At 39.1% G+C, this 13,043-nt stretch overlaps 1 protein-coding gene across 1 annotated transcript in view; it reads left to right on the top strand.

The window, feature by feature from the left end:
* abcb9 (ATP-binding cassette, sub-family B (MDR/TAP), member 9) overlaps positions 1-13,043 on the top strand; it is a 52,235-nt gene that overhangs the window by 27,772 nt on the left and 11,420 nt on the right. Inside the window, 2 exon segments of the mRNA XM_034198483.1 lie at positions 244-417; positions 908-1,067. Of these exon segments, the coding sequence (XP_034054374.1) occupies positions 244-417; positions 908-1,067 (334 nt within the window).

Consider the following 13,043-nt stretch of genomic DNA (forward strand, 5'->3'; position numbering starts at 1 on the left):
CAAATCTGGCCCCAAAGTGACGTTGAGTGACCAAAACTCCAGCTGCCTCACCCATATTTTTTAAAAACCCAATCACCCACGTTATAGCCTGTTCTGATGATTCTGATTTAAGTATTTATATGAATTAAGAAAACCAGTGTAATACAAAAATACCCCTTAAATGTAATCGTCTATATTTGACTTTTTTTGTCATTTTTTTTACCTGTAGATGAATAAATGCTCTTGATTCTGTGTGTTTTGCAGGGGGTGTCGTTCATGCTACGTCCCGGCGAGGTGACGGCCATCGTGGGGCCCTCGGGGAGCGGGAAGAGCTCCTGTGTGAGTCTGCTGGAAAACTTCTACCGTCCGCAGAGAGGAGAAGTTCTGCTGGACGGAAAACCTGTTCACACCTATCAGCACGACTACCTGCACTCCAAGGTCAGAACAACAAAAAGACCCATAGAGTGACTGTATCCTCACAGAAAGCTCAGGAAGAGGCATGTTTTTCAGATTAAAAGTACCAACAGAGTTACTTTATCCTTAATCTTTGTTTGGTGGCGTGATCATTATTCTTTAGAGTCATTGCGTGCCTATTGATTTGAACACGATCCATGTATCCATCATTTCCTGGTCTTCTCTAAAGAAGAGGGACCAATGGAAACGTTGTCATGTTGCCGTTGTTCAGCATGGAAACATTCATTAGCTAACAATGACATTATTGTTCTATTAATATAAAGGGAGGTCAGGTACTCTTTAAAACAGCTGCTAGCTATGGGTACTTTTTACTGAAGTACATTTCAAAGCCCATACTTCTGTATCTGTACTTCTACTTGATTAACATATGTGTGTACTTTTGCCATCTCTGGTTATGGATGTTCTTTTCAAAAATAGTAAATAGTAGATCATTCCTCCATGTTGTTGTTTGCAGATCGGTCTGGTGGGCCAGGAGCCGGTGCTGTTTGCTCGGACGGTGGAGGAGAACATCACCTACGGCCTCAGCGACGTCTCCATGGAGGCCGTGGAGCAGGCGGCCACCAAGGCTAACGCTCACGAGTTCATCAGCTGCCTCCCTACAGGCTACCAGACAAGTAATCACTTAACAGTTCACCTATTTTTGGGTTCCGATCCTTTAGGCAGCATCTCTCTTGTTCAATGGGTTTTATTTTATTGGATTATTGCAGAAAGTTATCTCAATGTTTATGATACTTACAGTACACGTTTAGTTCATTACATTACATTACATGTCACTTGTTAGACGCTTTTATCCAAAGCGACTTACATACTCAATAATGTGGGTAACCCTCACAGGAGCAATTTGGGGTGAAGTGTCTCAGGGACACAACGCAACCCAGTCTCACGGCATTTCGTGTTCACCAACACGATTTTTAATCTATTGATTCGTGTTCCCCAACACGATTTGCCCCTTTTTTCCGTATTGCACAGCACGATTTTTTTTCGTGTTGCACAGCACGATTTTAAAAGCAATGTATTTCTACTGCTTGCAGCACGTCTTTTTCTCCGGTCGGGTCGAGGAAGACCTGAAGCTGTGTGGTTCATAAAAACATGTTCTTACTCAATATCAAGTCACAATTATTGCTTTTATTTTAAATCGTATAATTTCGGACTTTTGTTGCCGTCTGTGAGGAAAAGAAATGGGGCTCAGAGCCTCAGAATACTGAAATCTGTATTTTTTAAATATTTGTTTCCTTCTAATTTGTTATTCTTTTCAAAATAACACACTGTTATTTACTCACCAATAATACACAATTATGCTTGATTTTATTTATTGGTTTAATTCCATAATCTCGGCCTTTTTTGGCGTCCGTCAGGGACTGAATTTCAAAATAAAAATAACCGGACATAGGCATTACCCAAGATCCTCAGCTATGGTTTTAAGCTCGCTTATTGGATGTTTTAGCCGCAATGCATGCTGGGATTTGGTGTTTATATGATATGAAATCCGGAAAACATTTGTGTACCTTGTGTGCATCTAGTGGTTAAAGCACGTTATTGAATTATTGTGTTTGATTACAAAAATATTAAGAGTACATACTTTCATAGGGGGAAAGTATAAATATAGAAATATAAGTAGTTATACACATACCACTTTCGTCTCATTAGTATGCATAGAAAGTGACAGGTCACACCTCTCCCTACTTATTAAGCCCCGCCCACTTCCGGCTAAACCCCGCCCACTTCCACCGGAAGTCCCGCCCACTTCCACCGGAAGTCCCGCCCACTTCCACCGGAAGTCCCGCCCTCCATAAGCCCCGCCCCTTCCACCGGAAGTCCCGCCCCACTTCCGGTTTTTCAAATAAAATTAAAAAATATTTTAAAAATGATAAAAATAAAAATGCTGCCCCTACCGGTCACCCCCACTTCCGGTTTTTCAAAATAAAATTAAAAAATATTTTAAAAATGATAAAAATAAAAATGCTGCCCCTACCGGTCGCCCCGCTTCCGGTTTTCAAAATAAAATAACATGAAATGTAACAACCATATATTTTAAAAGTAATGTCTCAGCTCTAAAGAGCAAGGTCCCGCCACCTAACCACTTCCTGTGCCCCTGTATACAGCAGTATTGACTGTAACTTACAAATACTTGCAAATAACATGAAATATACAACCATATATTTTAAAAGTAATGTCTCAACTCTAAAGAGCAAGGCCCCGCCACCTAACCACTTCCTGTGCCCCTGTATACAGCAGTATTGACTGTAACTTACAAATACTTGCAAATAACAAGAAATATACAACCATATATTTTTAAAAGTACTGTCAATCTCACTAACTCTCTCTCGCTCTCTGCTATTCTCTGCCGTGAAAAGTTTGGTGAACAGTCAAGACAGGTGTGGGGGCCATAAAACCCCCAGACATCCTCTGCGGGACAAATGGTGGGGCGATGGGGAGGACACACACACACACACACACACACACACACACACACACACACACACACACACACACACACACACACACACCACTCACCCCCTCTTCCGTTCAGGATGTTTCTTTTCAAGTTTTTGTGAAACTGCTAAAGAAGTATTTGTTTTGCAAAAGAGGTTATTTTCAAAAGATCTTATTTAGGTTTTAATAGTGATACCTAAGGGTATTCTCTTTCAGTATATGGATTTGTGAACTAATGTGTAATTACTTTTATTAACTATAATTGCACAGGATCATTCTAAGAAGAGTGAGAGGGCTAATGAGCCAGCACCATACCTCCTCTATGCATTTTCTTGACCTGTATCTGATCATGAAAAACTTGACTCTTTTTAAAAAGTTATTTTTCATCTATCATTTTCAACCATGCAACAAGAGATCAAATTTAAGAATAAGTAATAGTTTGTCACGATTTTACGGGAAATAGTCAGTGCGCAATGTCACATCTTAAAGACAGCTTTAACTGGATAAATGGTTAGTCTTTTTTCAAAACATACCGTACGTTCTGCATGTTAGTATATTTGGTCAATCGATTAGACCCTACTGCCCTAAACGCATGCCCTCAATAGGGAAGTCACGCTTTGGGAAGAGGTGTTTCATTTCACAGATCCACCTTGATTTGTTGTTGTGAGGGGTGAAGGAAGAGGGACGGGGGAGGAAAATTCAGAGGATGAAAAAGCAGAAAACATAACTTGTTTTTGTAAAACGGTCAGCACGTCAGTTTCAAGAAAGACGTTTGCATACATAAAAAAGTGTATCTTACAGTTCCTTTTGTGAGAGAATTACACACAAATCTGCAGAGTGTCACTAAAAAGTTGTAACACAGGGACTGACATTCTGTATGGGGTTTCACACGGACACAAAGTCTACTTCATTATCTACTTTGTCAGCTTTTATACACAAAAGTGTATCTTTCAGTAACTTTCTCAGAGAATTTAAGCATAAATCTGTCAAAGATTCTTAACGAAATCTACTTCATTATCTACTTTGTCAGCTTTTATACACAAAAGTGTATCTTTCAGTAACTTTCTCAGAGAATTTAAGCATAAATCTGTCAAAGATTCTTAACGAAATCTACTTCATTATCTACTTTTCAGCTTTTATACACAAAAGTGTATCCTTCAGTAACTTTCTCAGAGAATTTAAGCACGTCAGTTTCAAGAAAGACGACAATAATTAGTAGTTAGACATTTTGGAGAAATGTTCTCTGTCGTTCTTAATGCAAAAACAAATCATCTCTACTCCCTTTGGGTGAAGTCCAGGAATGTTCTCGGGGGGAGTGGACACTTGCTGTTACATGGCATAAAGCTTCTGCAGTGTGCCAATAAATGTATAGTTTCCCTAAAGCTCCATACATTTACACATATTGACTAATGACTCAGCACATGAGGGGTAAATACAAAACAAATCTAAATATCACCAATTATTCCAGAATGTGACTAGAATAGAGTCTAGAGAATGGACCCAGGCTTTGTCTTCAGCCATCAACTAAATAGGGGCGTGCTTTTTTTTTTTGAATCACCAGTATGCTACTCACCATTGAAGACAGTGTTGAGGGGGCAAGCAAAGTGTACTCAGCGGCAGATTGCATGGAAGCAGAAAGGCCTGGCTCAGACACCATGTCTCCAAAGGTTGACGGGGAACTTCCAACCAGTTCCATCACCTGTTTAGCTTGAGGGAATTTAAACACCATTAAAAATATGGATTACAGAAAAACAATATATGTAGTAAATCGGGTAATCATTAATAAGGGGAAAATGTGCAAGTCTAACCTGAGTCTGGCATGAGCACTTGATCAATAAGGTGGATGACAATGTCCTTCTTGAGCACCATCTTGATGCCATTGACTGTTAAACTCTCGCCATCACAGCCTTGAAATCAAAGTAACGCTTCTAAAAACATATATTTTAGAAAAGTAATGTTAGTCATGTCAAGTTATCAAGACTGCTGTGTTTCATCGAAACAGTGTACAGAGCAGAAAGGGGAACATTTGTCGCCACATTAACATACCGACTCCTCTATCAGTTTTTGCATACATAAAAAGTGTATCTTACAGTTCCTTTTGTGAGAGAATTACACACAAATCTGCAGAGTGTCACTAAAAAGTTTTACACAGGGACTGACATTCTGTATGAGGGTTTCACACCTGAGCTGCTGGGGGGAGGGCGTTGAAAAGGGGGTGAGTATGTTTGGCTCTCTGGTGGGTTAAGAGTCACAGTCTTAAAGAAAAATCTGGTCAGAAAAAGTACTTAACTTTCTACCAGTTGTAAATTGTCATACATATAAAAAAAGTAAGAGAATTACACATAAATCTGCAGAGTGTCTGTAAAAAGTCTCAAAATCACAAACTGCAGACGCCTCAAGGAGAGACTTGAAAAGATCCATGCCGAGTGGGGGGAGAAGAAGAAGACTAATAACCAGCAGTTGACTGAAGCCAGGGACTTTTTTCTTTAAAGTAAAATAAAAATGGGAAACTACTATGCAAAACGCTCTGTATATATTGATCAGAATGTAGTCAATACCCTTTTAATAAGTGTGGTGATGAGGACGATTGAAAACAGAATGAGTAGTGACCCCTGTGTAAACAGAATGGCTGAAGTTTGTAAACTAGAAGACATTTTGGCTATCGTGCGTTCTGGCAGTACTATCCCCGGTCATTGGGAAACGATTGTAAACGAAACATTTAAAGTGGTCCTGGAATCTTCATTTTCCGAAACATTCTGTAACATTATCTCAGAAATGAAACAAACATCAAAAGTGTATCATGTGCTATCAGTGTATGCTCTGTTTGTAGATGTAATGCATCTCTGTGCAGAAAGCAGCATACACATGAATATTCTGACTGAAGTGAAAAAACTCCATCACGATATCTCCAGTCATATGGGGAATTCTAAGCTGGAGACGGTCCTGCGGATGTTGCAATCAGTATAACTATTTGATTTTGGGTGTGAAAAATAAAAAAGTGTTTTTTACATTTAAAAACTGTTGTCTTCATTATAGCAAGGGGGAGCGTGTCTGATACATGTGTATTACAGTCCTTCTTTTTGTGTTTTTCAGTGTTTTTCTGTGTGTCTGTGTGACAAAGCACAAATCATTTCAAACAAACCCTGAATCAAATTTAGAGAGGACCATTAAGAGTCAGATTCTTAACAAAATCTACAGACACAAAGTACTTCATTATCTACTTTTCAGCTTTTATACACAAAAGTGTATCTTTCAGTATATTTTTGAGAGAATTTAAGCATAAATCTGCCAAATGTTTCAAAAACAGCCTTGTTTCACTGAAATAGCCTCAAAATCACAAACTGCCATTAAGAGTCAGATGCTTTTACGGAATCTAATAAAACAGAGTATTTTCTACAGATGACTCCTCCCACTCAACGCAATAAGTACCATCCCATTCAGCAAATCATATAAAACTAAGGACCCCCACTAAGACGACCGTTGAAAGTAGCCATGAATCTGAGAAAAACCAAGTCTGATGTAGCCTCCCCTTATTATCACCAGGATAACGGATATGGGCTTAATGACTGGATGTTACAAAGTAAGGGGGAGGATGTTCCCGAAGAAGAGCCCTCCTCTATATCATATCCATGTAAGGTCTTTAGGACAAAAGAGGACCACGATAACATGACATATGAAGAATATCTTTCTTTAAAAGAGGGTATTATAGATAACCTTTATAGAAACAGTATATCTCATACCACTCGCCAAGATCGCAAACGACAATTAGCAGAAAAGAAAAGAAAAAGTAAAGAAAAACGAAGAAAAATGAAAAGGAGAAGAAAAATTAAAAGCAAACGCAGAATGCGAATGAAAAGAAAAGGACGGAAAACCAAAAAGACAAAACGAAGGAAGGTGAAAAGAAAAAGGAACAAAGTGAAGAAATGTAATGGTGGTGTTGAGTCATTACCGGATCATAATAATCTTATAGATCATCTACCGCTAACCGACTGCTGCGAATGTGTTGAACAAATACCAAAAGCAATGGCAGAGCTTTGCTTCAATATAATGAGAGAAAAAGCACGATACTGTGGAATTGCCCAAATTGGTGACAGTGCCAGAACATGCATTAAAAGAATGTTGGAGGATTTCTATTCTAGTATCGGTTGTCATTACATCGAGGGATATGCCAAAACGTGTGACGACATAGACAAAGCTTTTGAAGACAATTATATGGTACCTGTCCTTACAGCTAAACAAATCCTACGCCAGGTATTCAACAGACCACAAGAAGCACAAGAAGCTCCAGAAAGGATTACATTCAGAGCTAATAACGGTGAAACCGAAGAAGAAGCAAAGCAGATTATAATCGTTGCGGGTGAAAGGATAGAGAATTTGCATGTGATGTTAATGCATTTATCTGATATAAAAAATGCATTTGTTTACTTCCAAGAGACCCCTAAACATCTACTTGGGCAATGTGAATTGAACGATAAACCGATCACTGTCAATGAAACGCGGAGAGAAGCAGCAGTGCAAATCGTTAAGTCTATTACCTTGTATGCACTACGGCATTAACTTGGTCAAATGTAATGTGTTTTTATGAAAGTGTGTTGAATGTTGTGTTTTCAATTAAACAACCATTACAAAATGAAAATGTGTTTTATTTTTTTGCTCTCATATATAGTAATAGTATTGTAAACGAAACATTTATAATAAATCTTCGACAGGCTGCCACACAGCCTGCAGTCCGTCACCCCGACCCTCAGTATGTGCACTAAAGAATGGGCAAAGATTACGGCTTTTTTCGGTTTTCTAACCACCATTAGGCGTCTAAAAAAGAGTTGGTTTTACTGAGGCACCATTTTTTGCACGTAATGGATGTCCTGTGGTGCTGGTCAGTCAGAGTTGAATAGGCCTGCGTCAGGGGTTCACACCAAAAGCCATAAAGGAGTCTTTTGTCATTGATGAGCGAGGTCATCTCTCTCCTCCACTGGCCAATAAACTTTCACATTCTCCACTTTTTTATGATTTTGTTTAGCTCACGGACCCCAAACAAAAGTGCAAAGAATTGAATTAATCACAGGGAAATGAATAAAGGATTAATTTGCATTGATTTTTGCTCCACCACAAATGGAGTCATTTTCTTGACCATAAGGACCTGAGATGTGCACCAACCTGGTGACCAAATACAAGAAGCATCTGACCTATGTGCTGTCCAACAAGGGTTTCTCCACCAAGTACTAAGACATGTTTTGCAAGGGGATCAAATACTTATTTCCTCCACTATATTTGACTCTTCACTTGCTGTAACAAATATGCATTTCCTCTCTGTGGGACGAATAAGGGTATTCTGATAATTCCTCATACATACTCCTTTAAACCATTTTTTAAAAGTTAAGACATTCAATGGTAACCTTGTTAACAGAAGTGGCAATAACAGAGTGATATTGACTTTTAGTGATTTATTTATTATGCACTTTTTTCCTGCAGGTGTGGCCTCATCTCGCATAGCATTTTGGGCAGATGGATTTAGAGGCATTCAGGTTGTCCATCATCTCCAATGCCCTGACGCTCCGTGGCAGGGGGAGACGTGATGGCAGCTTCGGGGCAAACGAGAGGGTTGCTGAAGCCCAACCCTGCCTTTATACCTAAGGTGGTTGGATCATGTACCCCAATTGACATTGTGGCATTTCCTCCGCCGCTGTGTTCCTCTGAGGAACAGCGGCCTAATTTGCTGTGTCCAGTTTGTGCTTTACGCATCTATATGGACAGGTCAAAAGAGTTTCGTTGTAATCACACGTTGGACAAATTATCAGCTGCCATGGCTGGATTGTCCATGAATGCACAGCAGCCTCAACCTATAGGTGAAGCCTGCAGCAAGGATGATAGAAAACCCACAGGAGTCACTCTGTCCATGCTTCCTGGGGCATCTGATGCCCATGTAATGCAGGAGAAAATAAAACAGGACAAGGATTTGTCTGATAAGTTTGTTGAGTAAGTGTTTCATTAATCCCCCTCTGTGCCAATTATAGATTAGGTTTTCTAAAACTCAAGAAATGTAATCGAAATGTTTGGTTTTAGAGCAGAGCGGCCTATTGAACAGGAGGAGAAGCCTGAGCTCAGCAGGAGAGGAAAGACTGTGAGCAAGAGGGTGGTGAAGGCTAGTAAGCCAAAGCCCAGACGAGGTGCAGTGTTGGTGTCCAGGTATGTTCTATGACAGCAACACTTTATTAATGATGTCTTTATTGAGTGCAGCTTAAGTTTATCGCACAGGCAATAAGGCTGTAAAACTCCTGAGCTCTGTGAAGTGTTTTCACTTATCTTTTTATGTCTTGAGTATATTGTATGTTGCATTATTGGAGAAGCTTAGGACCCAGGTTTAGGGCTAGGATTTTCATTGCCTAAACAACGCTGTTGTGCATACAGTATGTCAATACAACTTGGTATGTTGAATTGAAACTTGTGTATATGTTGTCCAACAGTATAATCAACCAGTGCTGCTATAAGCTGCCATCACGTCTCCCCCTGCCACGGAGCGTCAGGGCATTGGAGATGATGGACAACCTGAATGCCTCTAAATCCATCTGCCCAAAATGCTATGCGAGATGAGGCCACACCTGCAGGAAAAAAGTGCATAATAAATAAATCACTAAAAGTCAATATCACTCTGTTATTGCCACTTCTGTTAACAAGGTTACCATTGAATGTCTTAACTTTTAAAAAATGGTTTTAAAGGAGTATGTATGAGGAATTATCAGAATACCCTTATTCGTCCACAGAGAGGAAATGCATATTTGTTACAGCAAGTGAAGAGTCAAATATAGTGGAGGAAATAAGTATTTGATCCCCTTGCAAAACATGTCTTAGTACTTGGTGGAGAAACCCTTGTTGGACAGCACATAGGTCAGATGCTTCTTGTATTTGGTCACCAGGTTGGTGCACATCTCAGGTCCTTATGGTCAAGAAAATGACTCCATTTGTGGTGGAGCAAAAATCAATGCAAATTAATCCTTTATTCATTTCCCTGTGATTAATTCAATTCTTTGCACTTTTGTTTGGGGTCCGTGAGCTAAACAAAATCATAAAAAAGTGGAGAATGTGAAAGTTTATTGGCCAGTGGAGGAGAGAGATGACCTCGCTCATCAATGACAAAAGACTCCTTTATGGCTTTTGGTGTGAACCCCTGACGCAGGCCTATTCAACTCTGACTGACCAGCACCACAGGACATCCATTACGTGCAAAAAATGGTGCCTCAGTAAAACCAACTCTTTTTTAGACGCCTAATGGTGGTTAGAAAACCGAAAAAAGCCGTAATCTTTGCCCATTCTTTAGTGCACATACTGAGGGTCGGGGTGACGGACTGCAGGCTGTGTGGCAGCCTGTCGAAGATTTATTATAAATGTTTCGTTTACAATACTATTACTATATATGAGAGCAAAAAAATAAAACACATTTTCATTTTGTAATGGTTGTTTAATTGAAAACACAACATTCAACACACTTTCATAAAAACACATTACATTTGACCAAGTTAATGCCGTAGTGCATACAAGGTAATAGACTTAACGATTTGCACTGCTGCTTCTCTCCGCGTTTCATTGACAGTGATCGGTTTATCGTTCAATTCACATTGCCCAAGTAGATGTTTAGGGGTCTCTTGGAAGTAAACAAATGCATTTTTTATATCAGATAAATGCATTAACATCACATGCAAATTCTCTATCCTTTCACCCGCAACGATTATAATCTGCTTTGCTTCTTCTTCGGTTTCACCGTTATTAGCTCTGAATGTAATCCTTTCTGGAGCTTCTTGTGCTTCTTGTGGTCTGTTGAATACCTGGCGTAGGATTTGTTTAGCTGTAAGGACAGGTACCATATAATTGTCTTCAAAAGCTTTGTCTATGTCGTCACACGTTTTGGCATATCCCTCGATGTAATGACAACCGATACTAGAATAGAAATCCTCCAACATTCTTTTAATGCATGTTCTGGCACTGTCACCAATTTGGGCAATTCCACAGTATCGTGCTTTTTCTCTCATTATATTGAAGCAAAGCTCTGCCATTGCTTTTGGTATTTGTTCAACACATTCGCAGCAGTCGGTTAGCGGTAGATGATCTATAAGATTATTATGATCCGGTAATGACTCAACACCACCATTACATTTCTTCACTTTGTTCCTTTTTCTTTTCACCTTCCTTCGTTTTGTCTTTTTGGTTTTCCGTCCTTTTCTTTTCATTCGCATTCTGCGTTTGCTTTTAATTTTTCTTCTCCTTTTCATTTTTCTTCGTTTTTCTTTACTTTTTCTTTTCTTTTCTGCTAATTGTCGTTTGCGATCTTGGCGAGTGGTATGAGATATACTGTTTCTATAAAGGTTATCTATAATACCCTCTTTTAAAGAAAGATATTCTTCATATGTCATGTTATCGTGGTCCTCTTTTGTCCTAAAGACCTTACATGGATATGATATAGAGGAGGGCTCTTCTTCGGGAACATCCTCCCCCTTACTTTGTAACATCCAGTCATTAAGCCCATATCCGTTATCCTGGTGATAATAAGGGGAGGCTACATCAGACTTGGTTTTTCTCAGATTCATGGCTACTTTCAACGGTCGTCTTAGTGGGGGTCCTTAGTTTTATATGATTTGCTGAATGGGATGGTACTTATTGCGTTGAGTGGGAGGAGTCATCTGTAGAAAATACTCTGTTTTATTAGATTCCGTAAAAGCATCTGACTCTTAATGGCAGTTTGTGATTTTGAGGCTATTTCAGTGAAACAAGGCTGTTTTTGAAACATTTGGCAGATTTATGCTTAAATTCTCTCAAAAATATACTGAAAGATACACTTTTGTGTATAAAAGCTGAAAAGTAGATAATGAAGTACTTTGTGTCTGTAGATTTTGTTAAGAATCTGACTCTTAATGGTCCTCTCTAAATTTGATTCAGGGTTTGTTTGAAATGATTTGTGCTTTGTCACACAGACACACAGAAAAACACTGAAAAACACAAAAAGAAGGACTGTAATACACATGTATCAGACACGCTCCCCCTTGCTATAATGAAGACAACAGTTTTTAAATGTAAAAAACACTTTTTTATTTTTCACACCCAAAATCAAATAGTTATACTGATTGCAACATCCGCAGGACCGTCTCCAGCTTAGAATTCCCCATATGACTGGAGATATCGTGATGGAGTTTTTTCACTTCAGTCAGAATATTCATGTGTATGCTGCTTTCTGCACAGAGATGCATTACATCTACAAACAGAGCATACACTGATAGCACATGATACACTTTTGATGTTTGTTTCATTTCTGAGATAATGTTACAGAATGTTTCGGAAAATGAAGATTCCAGGACCACTTTAAATGTTTCGTTTACAATCGTTTCCCAATGACCGGGGATAGTACTGCCAGAACGCACGATAGCCAAAATGTCTTCTAGTTTACAAACTTCAGCCATTCTGTTTACACAGGGGTCACTACTCATTCTGTTTTCAATCGTCCTCATCACCACACTTATTAAAAGGGTATTGACTACATTCTGATCAATATATACAGAGCGTTTTGCATAGTAGTTTCCCATTTTTATTTTACTTTAAAGAAAAAAAGTCCCTGGCTTCAGTCAACTGCTGGTTATTAGTCTTCTTCTTCTCCCCCCACTCGGCATGGATCTTTTCAAGTCTCTCCTTGAGGCGTCTGCAGTTTGTGATTTTGAGACTTTTTACAGACACTCTGCAGATTTATGTGTAATTCTCTTACTTTTTTTATATGTATGACAATTTACAACTGGTAGAAAGTTAAGTACTTTTTCTGACCAGATTTTTCTTTAAGACTGTGACTCTTAACCCACCAGAGAGCCAAACATACTCACCCCCTTTTCAACGCCCTCCCCCCAGCAGCTCAGGTGTGAAACCCTCATACAGAATGTCAGTCCCTGTGTAAAACTTTTTAGTGACACTCTGCAGATTTGTGTGTAATTCTCTCACAAAAGGAACTGTAAGATACACTTTTTATGTATGCAAAAACTGATAGAGGAGTCGGTATGTTAATGTGGCGACAAATGTTCCCCTTTCTGCTCTGTACACTGTTTCGATGAAACACAGCAGTCTTGATAACTTGACATGACTAACATTACTTTTCTAAAATATATGTTTTTAGAAGCGTTACTTTG

This window comes from Gymnodraco acuticeps, unplaced genomic scaffold (assembly GCF_902827175.1).
Source record: "Gymnodraco acuticeps unplaced genomic scaffold, fGymAcu1.1, whole genome shotgun sequence".
Classification (NCBI taxonomy): Eukaryota; Metazoa; Chordata; class Actinopteri; order Perciformes; family Bathydraconidae; genus Gymnodraco; species Gymnodraco acuticeps.